At 47.8% G+C, this 13102-nt stretch overlaps 1 protein-coding gene across 2 annotated transcripts in view; it reads right to left on the bottom strand.

The window, feature by feature from the left end:
• COPS2 (COP9 signalosome subunit 2) overlaps window positions 1-13102 on the bottom strand; it is a 441002-nt gene that overhangs the window by 392637 nt on the left and 35263 nt on the right. For both annotated transcript variants that reach the window (XM_078684793.1, XM_078684794.1), the window contains exon 2: window positions 11196-11309. In XM_078684793.1, coding sequence (XP_078540919.1) covers window positions 11196-11309 — 114 coding nt within the window. The remainder of the gene's footprint in view (window positions 1-11195; window positions 11310-13102) is intronic.

Here is a 13102-nt window from a genome sequence, read left to right as displayed (position 1 = left end):
AGATTGATTTGAGGGAGCAGTGCAAGTGCTTAAAACAGAATATAGTATGATCACAAAGCCTACGGCTGATCCATTGCTCCCTTCGAACTATCGCCCCATTTACCTTCTCCCAGCTCTTGCGAAGGTCTGCGAGAAGGTGGCGTTCAGACAACTTGAGAAGTTTGTGGAAGCCTCAGAGGCCCTGCACCCTGCTCAATCTGGCTTTAGATCATCTTTTAGCACCGAGACGGCGCTGGTAGAGGTCTCGGAGGCCATCAAAGAATGCCTAGATGGGGGCGGCAGAGCAGCTTTCATTTTATTGGACCTCCCTGCCGCGTTCGATACGGTCCCCCATCTCCAGCTCCTCTCCAGGCTGTCGGACATCGGCATCGCAGACTCGGCACTAAGATGGGTGGAATCATTTCTTAAAGACCGCTTCCAACAAGTAGGGTTGCCTCCATTCCACTCGTCTGATAACAAAGTGGAAACTGGGGTCCCTCAGGGCTCAACACTTAGCCCCCTACTCTTCAATGTCTATATGACCCCCCTGATCTACCTGGCAGAGAGTTTGGGTGCCAAAAGTATGGCCTACAACGATGACACCCAACTCCTCTTCACCTGGAAAGGCAATGATTTACAGACTGGGAAAGCTCAGCACTGTCTGTCGTCAGTATGTAATGAGGAGAAATCCGAAATACTGCTTTACGGACAATTCCCGATAGCTTTTAAAGAATCACTGTGGCCCACAGGATCACCTTGTCCAAAGGGTGACTGTGGGATAGCCAAGAACTTAGGGATTTGGGTTGGGGCTGATATGTGCTTCCGAGAACAGATCAGAAAATTAGCGGGAACATGTTTTGGCACCCTTACAACCCTAAGGAAATTCTTTCCCCTCCTCCCTAGAGCAGCTAAGGAGGCTGTGGCCAGGGCTCTCATACTCTCGCGCCTGGATTATGCCAATGCCTTGTATATTGGCTCTCCTGCGTTTCTTCTAGAGAAACTGCAGGTGGTACAAAACGCGGCGGTTAGGCTCCTTTTTGACATCCCTAGGAGACTAAGTGTCCGCAAACAACTATGTGAACTTCATTGGCTTCCGGTGACCCAAAGAGTATGCTACAAGGCCTTTGTCTCGACTCATAAAGCCCTCCATGGTCCCTGTCCAGCCTACTTGAGGGCTAGGTTTAAGTTCTACCAGCCGACGCGACAATTACGCTCGGCAGCACTTAGAAGCCTGGTTGTCCCTAGGTTTCGGAAAGCTCACCTAGGGGGCAAATCTTTGGCGGTTAGAGCGGCCAATATGTGGAATACCCTGCCAAACCAACTACGGCATACGATGGATCTGGCCATTTTAAAAAAACTATTACAAACACCTCTGTTTAAACAAGCCCTCTAGATTCCCGGTGTATGCTGTCTTTGTTTCCTCTACGCGCCAGGACAGTCTCGACTAACAGTGCGCGATACAAATCAGCCTATAACATAACATAACATAATTGTTGGTCTCCATTGAATTCTGAAAAGTTCGAACTTTCCTTTTAAAATTCGAACTGATTTTTGTATATTAGTTCGTTAATTAAATAAAATATTTCAACATTTGTTTATTTGTTTGATGAATGCTTGTTCCCATATTTTTGTGTGGTTCAAATTCTAAAAATTGTTTAGAGCAGGCTCCCCTGTTTCCAATGAGTCCATGAAGGACCCCAGATTCCAGTAATGAGTATATTGGGGTCCTCAGAATTCAAAAGGTTAAGAACCAGAGGTTTAGAACACAAATGTTTTGCTCTAATCTTATTACAGAGTACTGAGCGAAGATGATGGATTTTTGGACGGACACATTTTAAGAAAGATGAATCAATGGCAATTGTACAGTGCTCAGCTGCTCCAGAAGCGTCTCGGCACTCAAAGCAGGGACAGAGAACGGACTGGACAATCAAATCTAATTTTAGTCAAAAAGCCAGATTTTTAATTCTTTCCTGAAGCAGTGCTCATAGTTGGTCATGTGAAGTTTTAGTGGAAGAGTGTTCCAAAGTTTCGCTGTCAGTACTGAAAAAGATCTGCCACCCTGACAGACTTTTGAAAACCTGGAAATGTGTACAAGTCAGGGACGGAGCGATCTCTTCTGTTGGCACAGACCGAGTCTATTTCTCAGGTATTGAGGGCCCTTGCATGCAAGGGCTCTGAAAGCCATAGACAGAGCCTTGAACTTGACCCTTTTTGCCACACGGAGGCAGTGTAGCTGGCTTCAATGCAGCGAGATATGATGGCGAAACCTGACCCGCCGGATCAGCCTAGCGGCCACATTTTGTATTTTCTGAAGTTATGGATCAGAAATGTGGGGAGACCCAAATAAAGGCTGTTTTGCGTAATCCAACCACCAGAGGTTAGTGGCAGGGTCGTCTGGTTGAAAAAAAAAATAACCTCAGTTTTATCTGTATTTGGTTTTAAAAAGTTGGAGCCCAGCCAGTTGACTATGCCTTTTAGGTAGTTTTAAATTTGAGGTAGGCCGGTTCTGAATGTTCTTGGAACGTGAACAGCATTTGCGTGTGGTCTGCATAGGAGAGTACCCAGTATTCAACCAAGGTGGCCATGGGGCCACTTAGAGGTTAAAGAGCAGCAGGCTAAGTGCGGAGTCCTGAGACACCCCATAGGCCAGGGGTTTGGAGAAAGAGGAGAAAGGGTGGAGAAAGGCCTGCTGAGAGAGATCTTCCAGGAAAGATTGAATCCAGGAGGGAAATGTGCCCTGAAAGCCAAGTAGGCTTAACCTATTCAACAAGGTGGAGTGTGCCACCTAGTCGAACGCTGCTGACAGGTCTAGCAGAGGAGCCGCTGTCCACAGTTTCTCATACGGATTCAGAGACTTTTAATAAGGCCGACTGAGTGTCATACAGGAGACGGTTTGCCTCAACGAAAGATGAAAGCTGGTCCAAGCTTATCCATGATCTTTTCAGGAGTTGGCAATAGTGAAATAGGCCTAAAGTTGCTGAGCATGCTAGGGTCCACATTAGCTTTTCCAGATGACGGGGTAGGTGCTGAAAGTCAAAGAGGCGTTCCAGATCATATTGAGATTAGGATTTACCAATTTTTCCAAAGCATATCAGTGAGCTCGTGTCTCTGTCTGCCCGCAGCTAATCTTTTTGAGTTAGGCGCCTTGACGCCCAGTGGGCATAGTAGCGCGTGAATAAATCATATTTCATTCATTCATTCACCGAGTGTGCTGCCAGTCTGAGAAATTGGGGTGGGGGAATGGGGGGGGCAGGGGTCCTCTGGGAAACCTGATTTACAGTTCAGAAGTTCCTCAAGAGAATAGTCTTTCAGGATAGCACAAATCTCAGAGAGAACAGGTGAGCAATAAGCGGGTGGCGTCAATGGGTCAATTGTGCCAGCAGGACCCAGGAAGAGGAAATATAGTTTTTGGATCATTTCATAAAAAATCAGAAGAGAACCAGGGTGCCGAAGGCTTGGTTCTTCTGGCTGTGCATGTTTTCAGAGGAGCAATAGGATCTAATGCTATGGAGACAAATTGGTTCAATTGGATTGTGTCGCTGTCTGGATGGCCTGTGAATGCGGGGCAAATGGATTGAAGAGATGGCGCAAAGGACTACCTTGTGACATTCCACTAGTTTCTCATTATTTCGGGGCTGATTTGCTTTCTGACTGGCTACGTGGACCATAGAAAGAAAACAGCAACAGGGAATGATCCCTCAACACCAAACAGGGATTGGCGAAGGCTGAAGGCAACTAATGTTGGAAAAAATTAAGTTAAATGCATGGCCTGTCTTATGGGTGGGGGTGGTGACAAGTTGAGTCAAGTTAAGGCCTGCCAGGCTCTGGATCAGCTGAGAGGCATGGGAGCAGTTAGGGTCATCCGCATAAGTGTTAAATTCTCCGAGAAGTGTTTGAGCTTTGTAAGACAGCTGTTTGAGCATTCCAGGGGCTTATAAATTAGCAAGCCTGCAAAGGAGAATGTGGAGGTTAGTTTGTTTCAAAAGATGAGACCTTCATATTATAAACAGAAGAGCCTTTGGTGTCTTGGGCAAGTACATGTAAACGAATTATCCACGTGGAAGAGATAGCGACCAAGATCGCCGTTTGACTTAGTAATTCCGGAGCCTTCGCTGGAAGTTTTCTCCGCCATTCTGCGAAAAGCAACTGGTACTTAGCGCCATGTACCAGACTCGTGAGCAGTAGGAGCCGGGCACCCAAACGTGCCGTTTGCAGTCCGAGACAACGCCCACGTCACAGACATCCTGTCAATCGCACTCCCGGGCCTGACGCGGCCCTCGGAAGCCCCGAGACAGCAGGGGTCTTGGGTAGGCTTGAGGGCAGGGCCCAGTGAGCACAAGGTATGCCGAGACTGCTGTCAACTTTGAAGACGTGCCGCAATGGCCACAGCATTCCAGGAGCGTTGGGGGCCATAGTGATGCCACACGCTTTGAATGCTGTTACTCAAGGAGGATTTCTCTGCCGTATCTGATGCAGTGAGTGATTCAGTGCATCCCAGGCGACCCTTCTTTCCCATGCGTTCATTGCGCTGCTTGTCTCTGCAAGGCTGGGCCGCCATTCCTTTCTTAAACGCTCTTGACAGCTTTTATCACACTGACGCATGCCTAGTGTGCACTGTGTGCTCGCAGCCTTGTGTGCACTGAGAGGCGGGATGCATTGAGCTTACGCTGTTGTGGGCCCATGCTGATCTAAATTCACTTTCCGCTGCCTCGCCTGGTGGCCTTTTCGATTGCGCACGCCTCACAGTATTGTATAGCTTCTTCATGCAGGACATCGGTCCATGAACTGCGGGTGTGACGAGTGGTGTGCTTGGTGGGTCCTAGCACCATACCGCAACTCAGCTCTCTTAGTGACGCAGCCCTGGTAACTTGGTACTTACCTTATATAGGTGCAATGGGGCCTCTGACCCTAAACAGCATCAGTTGAACTTTGAGGCTGGAAAGACCTCCAGACGCGATGAAACAGAGGGAACCAGTGAAAGGCAATCATGGCCAAGCTGCGTGCTGGCTTCCAGGCCATTGACACCCGCTTAGACACTGTCACCACCCGTATGGAGGACATAAATGGACGCCTGGAGTCACAGGATACCCGTATTACGACCTCTGAACAGTGGATTTCCGATCTGGAAGATGCACAGCCACCTGTGCAGAGAAGACCTGAAAGGACTGAGAGCCTTCTCAAACAGCTCGCCACGAAGGCTAAAGACTTGGAAGCACACTCGCGCAGAAATAATATCCGCATTGCGGGTATTGCCGAATCTACAAACACAGACCCCATGGCTAAATTAGTCAAAACTGTCCTTCTGGATTTCTTTGGGAAAGAGGCCTTTTTTGACATATTTGCTGTGGAGCGAGCACATTGGACACTCGGACCTCGCCCGGTGCCGGGAGCCGCTCCAAGACTGATTATTGCAAAAATCCTCAACTATCGTGATCAGGATGTTGCGTTCCGGCTGTCCAGAGAGCGGGTCTCCCTCACCTACCAAGGATCAAACATTGCACTGTTCCCCGATTTTACTCCATTCGTTCAAGAGGCGTGTTGTAAATATATGGACATCAAGCGCTCCCTCCAAAAAGCAAATATCAAATATGCCATGCTATACTCGGCCCGACTTCGAATCCAGATTGGAAGCAAGGCACATGTCTTCGATACCCCTGAAGATGCAGCGAAGTTTTGGAAACCGCACCAACAGGTGGACAGGCCTCAGGGGCATGATGGAAGCTGGGACACACATTCATAAGCAGCTAGAAACCGCCATGTGACCTTGGATGCATTTGTTGTACCTTTGCGGCCCGACTCTCGGTGCGGACGTTCGACGAACCTGATTTGCGGCTGCTCAAAGACATTATACAGGGTCTATAAGTCATGGGTACATTTAACGGAACTTCCATATTCTAGATCACCATTAACTGCAGTATACCTATACAAATGAGGAAATGTTGTAAGTCATTTGGTTTATTATACACATGACAGCTCTTCAGAGTGTTGCCTACCTCCCCAGGATGTTCTCCTTCTCTCTTCCTTTCTCTCCCCTCCTTCCCTCTCTTTATTTTCTTCTCTTTGCGTCATTTCGTTCTCTATTTTGTTGGTATGGAGCCGGGCACCCAAACGTGCCGTTTGCAGTCCCAGACAGCACCAACATCACCGACATCCTGTCAATCGTGCTCCCGGGCCTGACGCAGCCCTCGGAAGCCCCGAGACGGCAGGGGTCTCGGGTAGGCTGGAGGGCAGGGCCCAGTGAGCAAAAGGTATGCCGAGACTGCTGTCGACTTCGGAGACGTGCTGCAATGGCCACACCATTCCAGGAGCTTTGTGGGCCATAGTGATACCACACTCTTTGAACGCTGCTACTCAAGGAGGATTTCTCCGCCTTATCTGATGCGGTGGATGATTCAGTGCATCCTGTGCGACCCTTACTCCCCATGCGTTCACTGCGCTGCTTGTCTCTGCAAGGCTGGACCGCCATTCGTGTCTTAAACGCTCGACAGCTTTTATCACACTGACACATGCCTTGCGTGCACTGTGTGCTTGCTGCCTTGTGTGCACTGAGAGGCGGGATGCATTGAGTTTACGCTGTTGTGGGCCCATGCTGATCTAAATACACTTTCCGCTGCGTCGCCTGGTGGCCTTTTCGATTGCGCACGCCTCAACAGTATTGTATACCTTCTTCATGCCGGACATCAGTCCGTGAACTGCGGGCGTGACGACCGGCGTGCTCGGGTGGGTCCATACCGCAACTCAGCTCTCTTAGTGATGCAGCCGTTGTAACTTAGTACTTACCTTATATAGGTGCAATGGGGCGCTCTTCCATTGAAGTGATTTATGTATTTGCATGATGTAATGCAATCTTATGTGAAGATTAGATGACCCCCCAGGGTGAGAGCAGCCTTGGTCTGCGCCTTCAAGGCCTATCCTGAAATGTGAGAGGACTGTTGAATCCCAAGAAAAGCCGCCAGGTCCTTGCTTATATGGCCAGACACACTATTCAAATTGCCTTCTTCCAGGAGAAGCACTATACTCCACTCCCGATGCATGGGTTTGCAGCGTCATGGGGCAGCCACGGTTTCTTTTCCAGCTATAGTTCTTACTCATGTGGGGTGTGTATATTGATCCATTGATCGCTCCCCTTCCAGGTCTTAGAGGTGGTGTCGGACGACAAGGGCAGGTACATTTTAGTACTGGGTACATTAGGAGGAGAATCACTTCTCTAAATCAACGTATATGCACCGAATGTAGACACTACAGATTTTTTTCCCCCAACTTGCAACACAGATTGATCGCTTTGACGCTGGCAACATTCTCCTGGGGGGAGGGGGGACTTTAAACTGACACTAGAACCCATTACAGACACCGCTGGCCCAGGCCGCGTCACGAAACCACATGCAACATTGGGCTTTACTACACTGTTGCAATCCACATCGTTAGTAGACCCCTGGTGCATGAAACATCCAATGGTCCAAAACTACTCATTTTATTCTTCCCCTCGTGGCTCTTGGTCCTGGATTGATCACTGGTGTCTTACGCTGCAGCTATTACTAGAGGTTTAGACGATCGATTATCTGCCCCATACATTGTCCGATCATGCCCCAGTGCTCCTTGTGATAGACTTCCCTATGATCCCCAAAGATCGACCTTTATGGAGGTTTCCCGCCTCAGCTCTGCTTGACTCAGTTTTTCATATGGAGGTAGGTGACACCATTTGAGAATACTTCCTGTTAAATGAAGTGACTGTATCCTCACAATCCGTACTGTGGGACGCCTGTAAGGCGTATATTCGTGGGGTCTGTCTCTCGAAACACGCTGACGTGCTTCGATCCATTCGGGGGGTGTTGGAAGTCGTGGAGAGTAAAGTCAAAGATAAAGACACAGCTGCACAGACTACCTCTTCGCCTGTGCCACTGCATGATCGTGCAACACTTCTATCCTAATTTGCTGAACGGGATGTTGAATATCTCGGCAAATACGCAATGTCCCGGGTGTATGGGGAGGGCTAGAGGCCCATTAGAATGTTCACTAGACTACTTCGGCCTCATTATCAATCGGCACATATCACACACCTCGACACGGATACCGGCACTGCATTGACAACGGGTCTGACATCACAGCAGCTTTTCTATCCTATTACACTAACCAATACGAAACATGTGCCCATAATCCCCCTATGGAACAGGCTCTGACCGATTACCTTCAAGGAACAGCCACGGTTTGGTCGGAAGTGGGACAACGCAATTGTTTTGCCTCCCTAATCGATACAGACGAAATTAAACAGATGATAAAAGATCTGGCAGCAGCCATGCACCTGGCTCTGATGGCCTACCTATCGGGAGAATTGTATAAAGCCTATCAACACAAACTAGCTCCCCGACTGTTGGAGGTATATGACAAGGCCCTGCAAAATAGATCCCTCAACCCTACTATGCGTGAAACTATAATCACGCTTCTGCTCAAACCCGGCAAATCTCCTCGCCACTGCACGTCCTATAGACGTTATTACTAAATCATGACTATGTAATCCTGGCCAAAATATTGGCTACCCGTCTATCATTGCTTGCGAGTCCCACATCATGCCCCTTCCAAGCAGGCTTTATCCCTGGTAGGTCCACTGAACTTAATCTGCGAGCTATCTTTTCAGTAATTAAACAAATAGAGCCGACATTACCAACTGCGGCTGTTCTCCACGATGCCAAAAAGGCCTTCGATTCAGTAGAGTGACCTTTTCAATATGCAGTGTTGCAGAAACTTCGTATTCCAGTCGTTTTTTAAAATCTGATACACTTTTTATATTCTAGCTCGGTTGCCCAGCTAAAATTGAACGGGGAAATAACAGCTCAATTCCCTTTGATGCGTGGTACCAGGCAGGGATGCCCCCTTTCACCTCTATTATTTATTGTTGCCATGGATCCATTGGCACTTCATATACAAGAGAGACCTCTTCATCGGGGCTTGCAATTTCACTCGGGCCCACTTGTTGCCTCGTTCTATGCAGACACGGTCATGCTGTTCGTAAGAGAACCCGCAACTAATCTGTCCCCATTATTGTGCGAAGTGGTCAGGTTTGGAGAATACTCAGGATTGGTCATTAACTGGTCTAAATCGGAAATCCTCCCCTCGACACCAGCTACTTCTCATGAACATTTTGAATACTCTTTGAAATGGTATATCGAACCCCCAAAATACCTCTGCATCTTCTTGCACTGCAGTGCATCTGAAGTGGCCCGCCTCAACTACGGTCCGGCAATAGATCACATTTCAGCTCAGATCGAAAGATGGATCAAACTTCCCCTTTCCATGGCTGACAGAAATCGCCATAATGAAAATGGTGGTCCTCTCGTGACTTTTATATTTATTTTGAATATTCCCATTGCCCTCCCCATAAAATGTTTAGATACTCTCCAGGCCTTACTCGTTTGTCTTGGCTGGGCTGGGCTGGGCTGGGCTGGGCTGGGCTGGGCAACAGCCATGGATTGGCTGGAATACTCTACTTATGCCTTACGCGCGTGGGGGATTTGGAGTCCCGGATTTTTATTTATATTGCCTGGTTGCCCAAATTTACTTTACATACTGCTGGTATCAACCTGATGCCCTACTTCAGTATCTAAAGCCCGAACTTTCCCAGATTCACCCTTATCTGCTATCTGCAGTACTACCGCAGGGCCTACCTCACTGCCCCTCAGAAATTCAGACGTTATCCACGACGTGTTTGGCATGGACGAAACTGCGTAGGTATTTGCAATCTGAATTCCTATACTCTACAAATATACCATTGGCTGATAATCCATGGCTACCCCCTACTACCGAAACCTTTACCAAACGTACATTACCCAAACATAGACTCCAGACAGTTGGAAATCTGTTCAAAGAATCGTGCCCACGCACCACGTCAGAACTCCTTTCCCACGGAGATGCCCCATATATGGACAAATTCCTTCTACACAGGGTCCGTGGACCTCTCATCGGAGCTATCCGAGATGCCGCATCAGAACTGGCTGACCTCTTCCCCCACCCCCTCACGCTGGTTACATCCTCACCAGATGGGACCCACTTGGTTTCACGCCTGTACCATCTTTCACTATCTCTTTGCCCGCTGTTGGCATTAAGGCACGGTCTGCCTGGGAGCGTGACCTGGGTATATCAATAACTGACGACATATGGCACTATTGCTGTGCACAAATGTGTTATGGATGGAATAACCATTGCCACAAATTACTGCATTTTAAAAATATAAACCGAGCTTACATCTCCCCGAAACTATTGGCCAAGATAGATCCTAACACCCCACACGAGTGTGATCGGTGCTTAGCTTCGGACCCTGATCTTTCACACTTGGCATGGTACTGCACGCCAGTTTGGGTACATTGGGGAGAGATCTTCCGCCATATATCTGTCATGGTGGAGCAGACCATACAACCTACACCATTGGCAGCATTGCTTGGATATGTTCGACCTTTGAAGAAGAGCATTAGGCGGTCCACAGCAATTGCTTTACTCATCGCAAAGCGACAGTTCTCTTTGCATTGTGTCAGAGCGCAAACACAGACTGTTAGGGCCTGGCTCCGAGATATGAGTCATTGCGACACTATGAGTAACATACAAGCTACTCTGCAACCATTGACTTCACGCCCGCGGGATATTTGGCAACCATTGAAGAACTATTTATTAACATACCCCCTGGACGGAGGAGACTGAAACGCCCAGGAGCTGGTGAATGGCCGGACTGCAATGCCTGGTAATTGTAATGTGTTGCAATTATGCTTGTTGCTGATAAAAGTATAAGATAGACGGTCCTCGATCCATTGTAAAAACTATGCAACCAACTGTATTAGATGGAGTTCACTTCATATGTTATTGTCATCTTTTTCGTTGAATGCTCTTGTACCCTGTTTATCAACTAAGCTATGCTTCTTGAAGTTATCTAATGATTTCAATTGATTTGAGAAGCTATATATTCTTATGCACTATGAATGTGTTTGTCTTTTGCCGATCTGAATAAAGAAAAACATATGGAAAAAAAACAAAAAAAAACTAATTATCCACAATCTGGTAATATTAGAAACCTCACAAAATCATCTGTACATCCTTCTTATTCAGTCTGATGAAACATTTAATAAACGGTCTGAATGCCCTGAAAGAGTCATATAACAGACTTTAATGACCATTTAAAGTTTGAAACACAAAGTTAAAAACAAACATGAAGAACAGATTAAATAAAAAATTACCTTTTGAAAACTGCTAAGCGCTGCCTTTGGGTCATCCTCCTTCAACGCTTTCGAGTTGTAGTACTGGTTTTCCAGATCCACGTTTGGCTCCGAGTTACTGTCTTCTGAATACTCCTGCATTGAAGGATTTGAACATAAAGCACAATTGTAAACATGCTCTTCTGAAATGAGAAAATATAAAATGAACAATGAATATATTCTGAATGAAAACAGTCAGTCATTTTTAGGATGGGAACGTCTCCTTCATGGTTTTACAGACCTGCACCTCAAACCTGATTAAACTCAACTGCAGTTTTCACTGAAATCCTACATTTTTGTATCCGGGACAAATTTTGCACTGGGGCATGGGCTGTACGAAAGGTTCTGATCTAGAGATGCACACAAAGTGTGCCTTACTATAGAACACAGGACTACTGTCTTTGTTCCAGGAGAACATGCAACAGCGGTGGCAGCATATCGTTTTTCTGATATATAGTACAGGACAGACTTTCCCTCTTAATGAAGAGTGAGATGCCTATTTGCCTCACTCAGGTAACTTTCCACTACTATGGTGGCCTGAAGCCTGTGCGAATGTCCCTGGGTGTGTGACAGTGAGGCCAGTGGGATAAGCAGTCTCCTTTGTAGTGCAGAGCAATCATCCATGCAGTGCCTGCCAATGTGTTTCTCTCAGAGGTAATACTTCCAAAGGCTGAAACGGTGGCGAGGGGGGAGGTACGGTCTTTAGTTGCAGGGAAAAAGATGAGGAACCAAGCTGAGATAGCGCGGAAGGAGGCGGAAGTGATGAGGTTGGAAAAGAGAGTGGCAGTGTCTCATACAGCTGCGGAGCTCCATCATTTGAGAAATTGGCAGGAGTGGCGCGGGATGGGTCGATCGCTCTTAACAGTGCCGTGCAGAGCCGCATATCCGAAAATGGCGACAAAGCGGGTAAACTAATAGCATGGCTCGAACACGGTGAAAGAGCCTCCAGGCTAGTACCGGAATTAGTGGGATCGGAGTCACGTAGGATTACGGATCCGTAGGCGGTGGCAGTTGAGTTTTCAGTGTACTACGAAAAGGTTTATGCTGCTGGTAGTGGGTATTCCGAGGCTGAGAATAGTGATATGATTAGGAACATTGTTATGCCGACTCTGTCGGAGGAAGATAGAAGTTATCTGGAGTCCCCCATCTCCGATGATGAAGTGGCACAGGCCATAAGGCAGATACGATCAGGCAAGGCGACGGGCCCTAACGGGATACCGATCGAGCTACATAAACTGAATGCCAACCGAATTGCCCAACATGTCCGAGCTATGTTCCTGGAGAGTAGGGAGAAGGGCCGACTACCATATGATCAACGGGTGGCGAATATAGTGGTTATACATAAAGAGGGTAAGCCCATGACGCAATGTTCTTCATATAAACCGTGCTGACGAGGGGTGATACCCCGAAACACGTGTCCAGGGATGGCGAAGACAGCAAAGATAGCAGAGAATCGAAAGAAGATGCATCGCGGAACACGAAACTACATTAACCATAGTCCTCAGGGGCGATACCGCCGGTGTGTGAGTAGTGTGCAACCCCACCCCCATTTGTAATGTTAAAGATCCCTTGAGCAGTTGGCTGACGAGCCTGGGACCCCGCACCTGCACGCCTGAGTGGTACTAAACCTGGCAGATATTTGGCAGCCACCGGCAACCCCAGAACACGGCCTATCCCACCTGACGTGGGGTCATACCCCGAAACACGTGTCCAGGGATGGCGAAGACAGCGAAGATAGCAGAGAATCGAAAGAAGATGCATCGCGGAACACGTAACTACATTAACCATAGTCCTTAGGGGCGATACCGCCGGTGTGTGAGTAGTGTGCGACCCCACCCCCATTTGTAATGTTAAAGCTCCCTTGAGCAGTTGGCTGACGAGCCTGGGAC

The sequence above is a fragment of the Lissotriton helveticus genome, chromosome 3_2, assembly GCF_964261635.1.
Source record: "Lissotriton helveticus chromosome 3_2, aLisHel1.1, whole genome shotgun sequence".
NCBI classification, from domain to species: Eukaryota; Metazoa; Chordata; class Amphibia; order Caudata; family Salamandridae; genus Lissotriton; species Lissotriton helveticus.
Note: the sequence above shows the minus strand (reverse complement) of the source record. Positions and strands in the feature narration are given on the sequence as shown.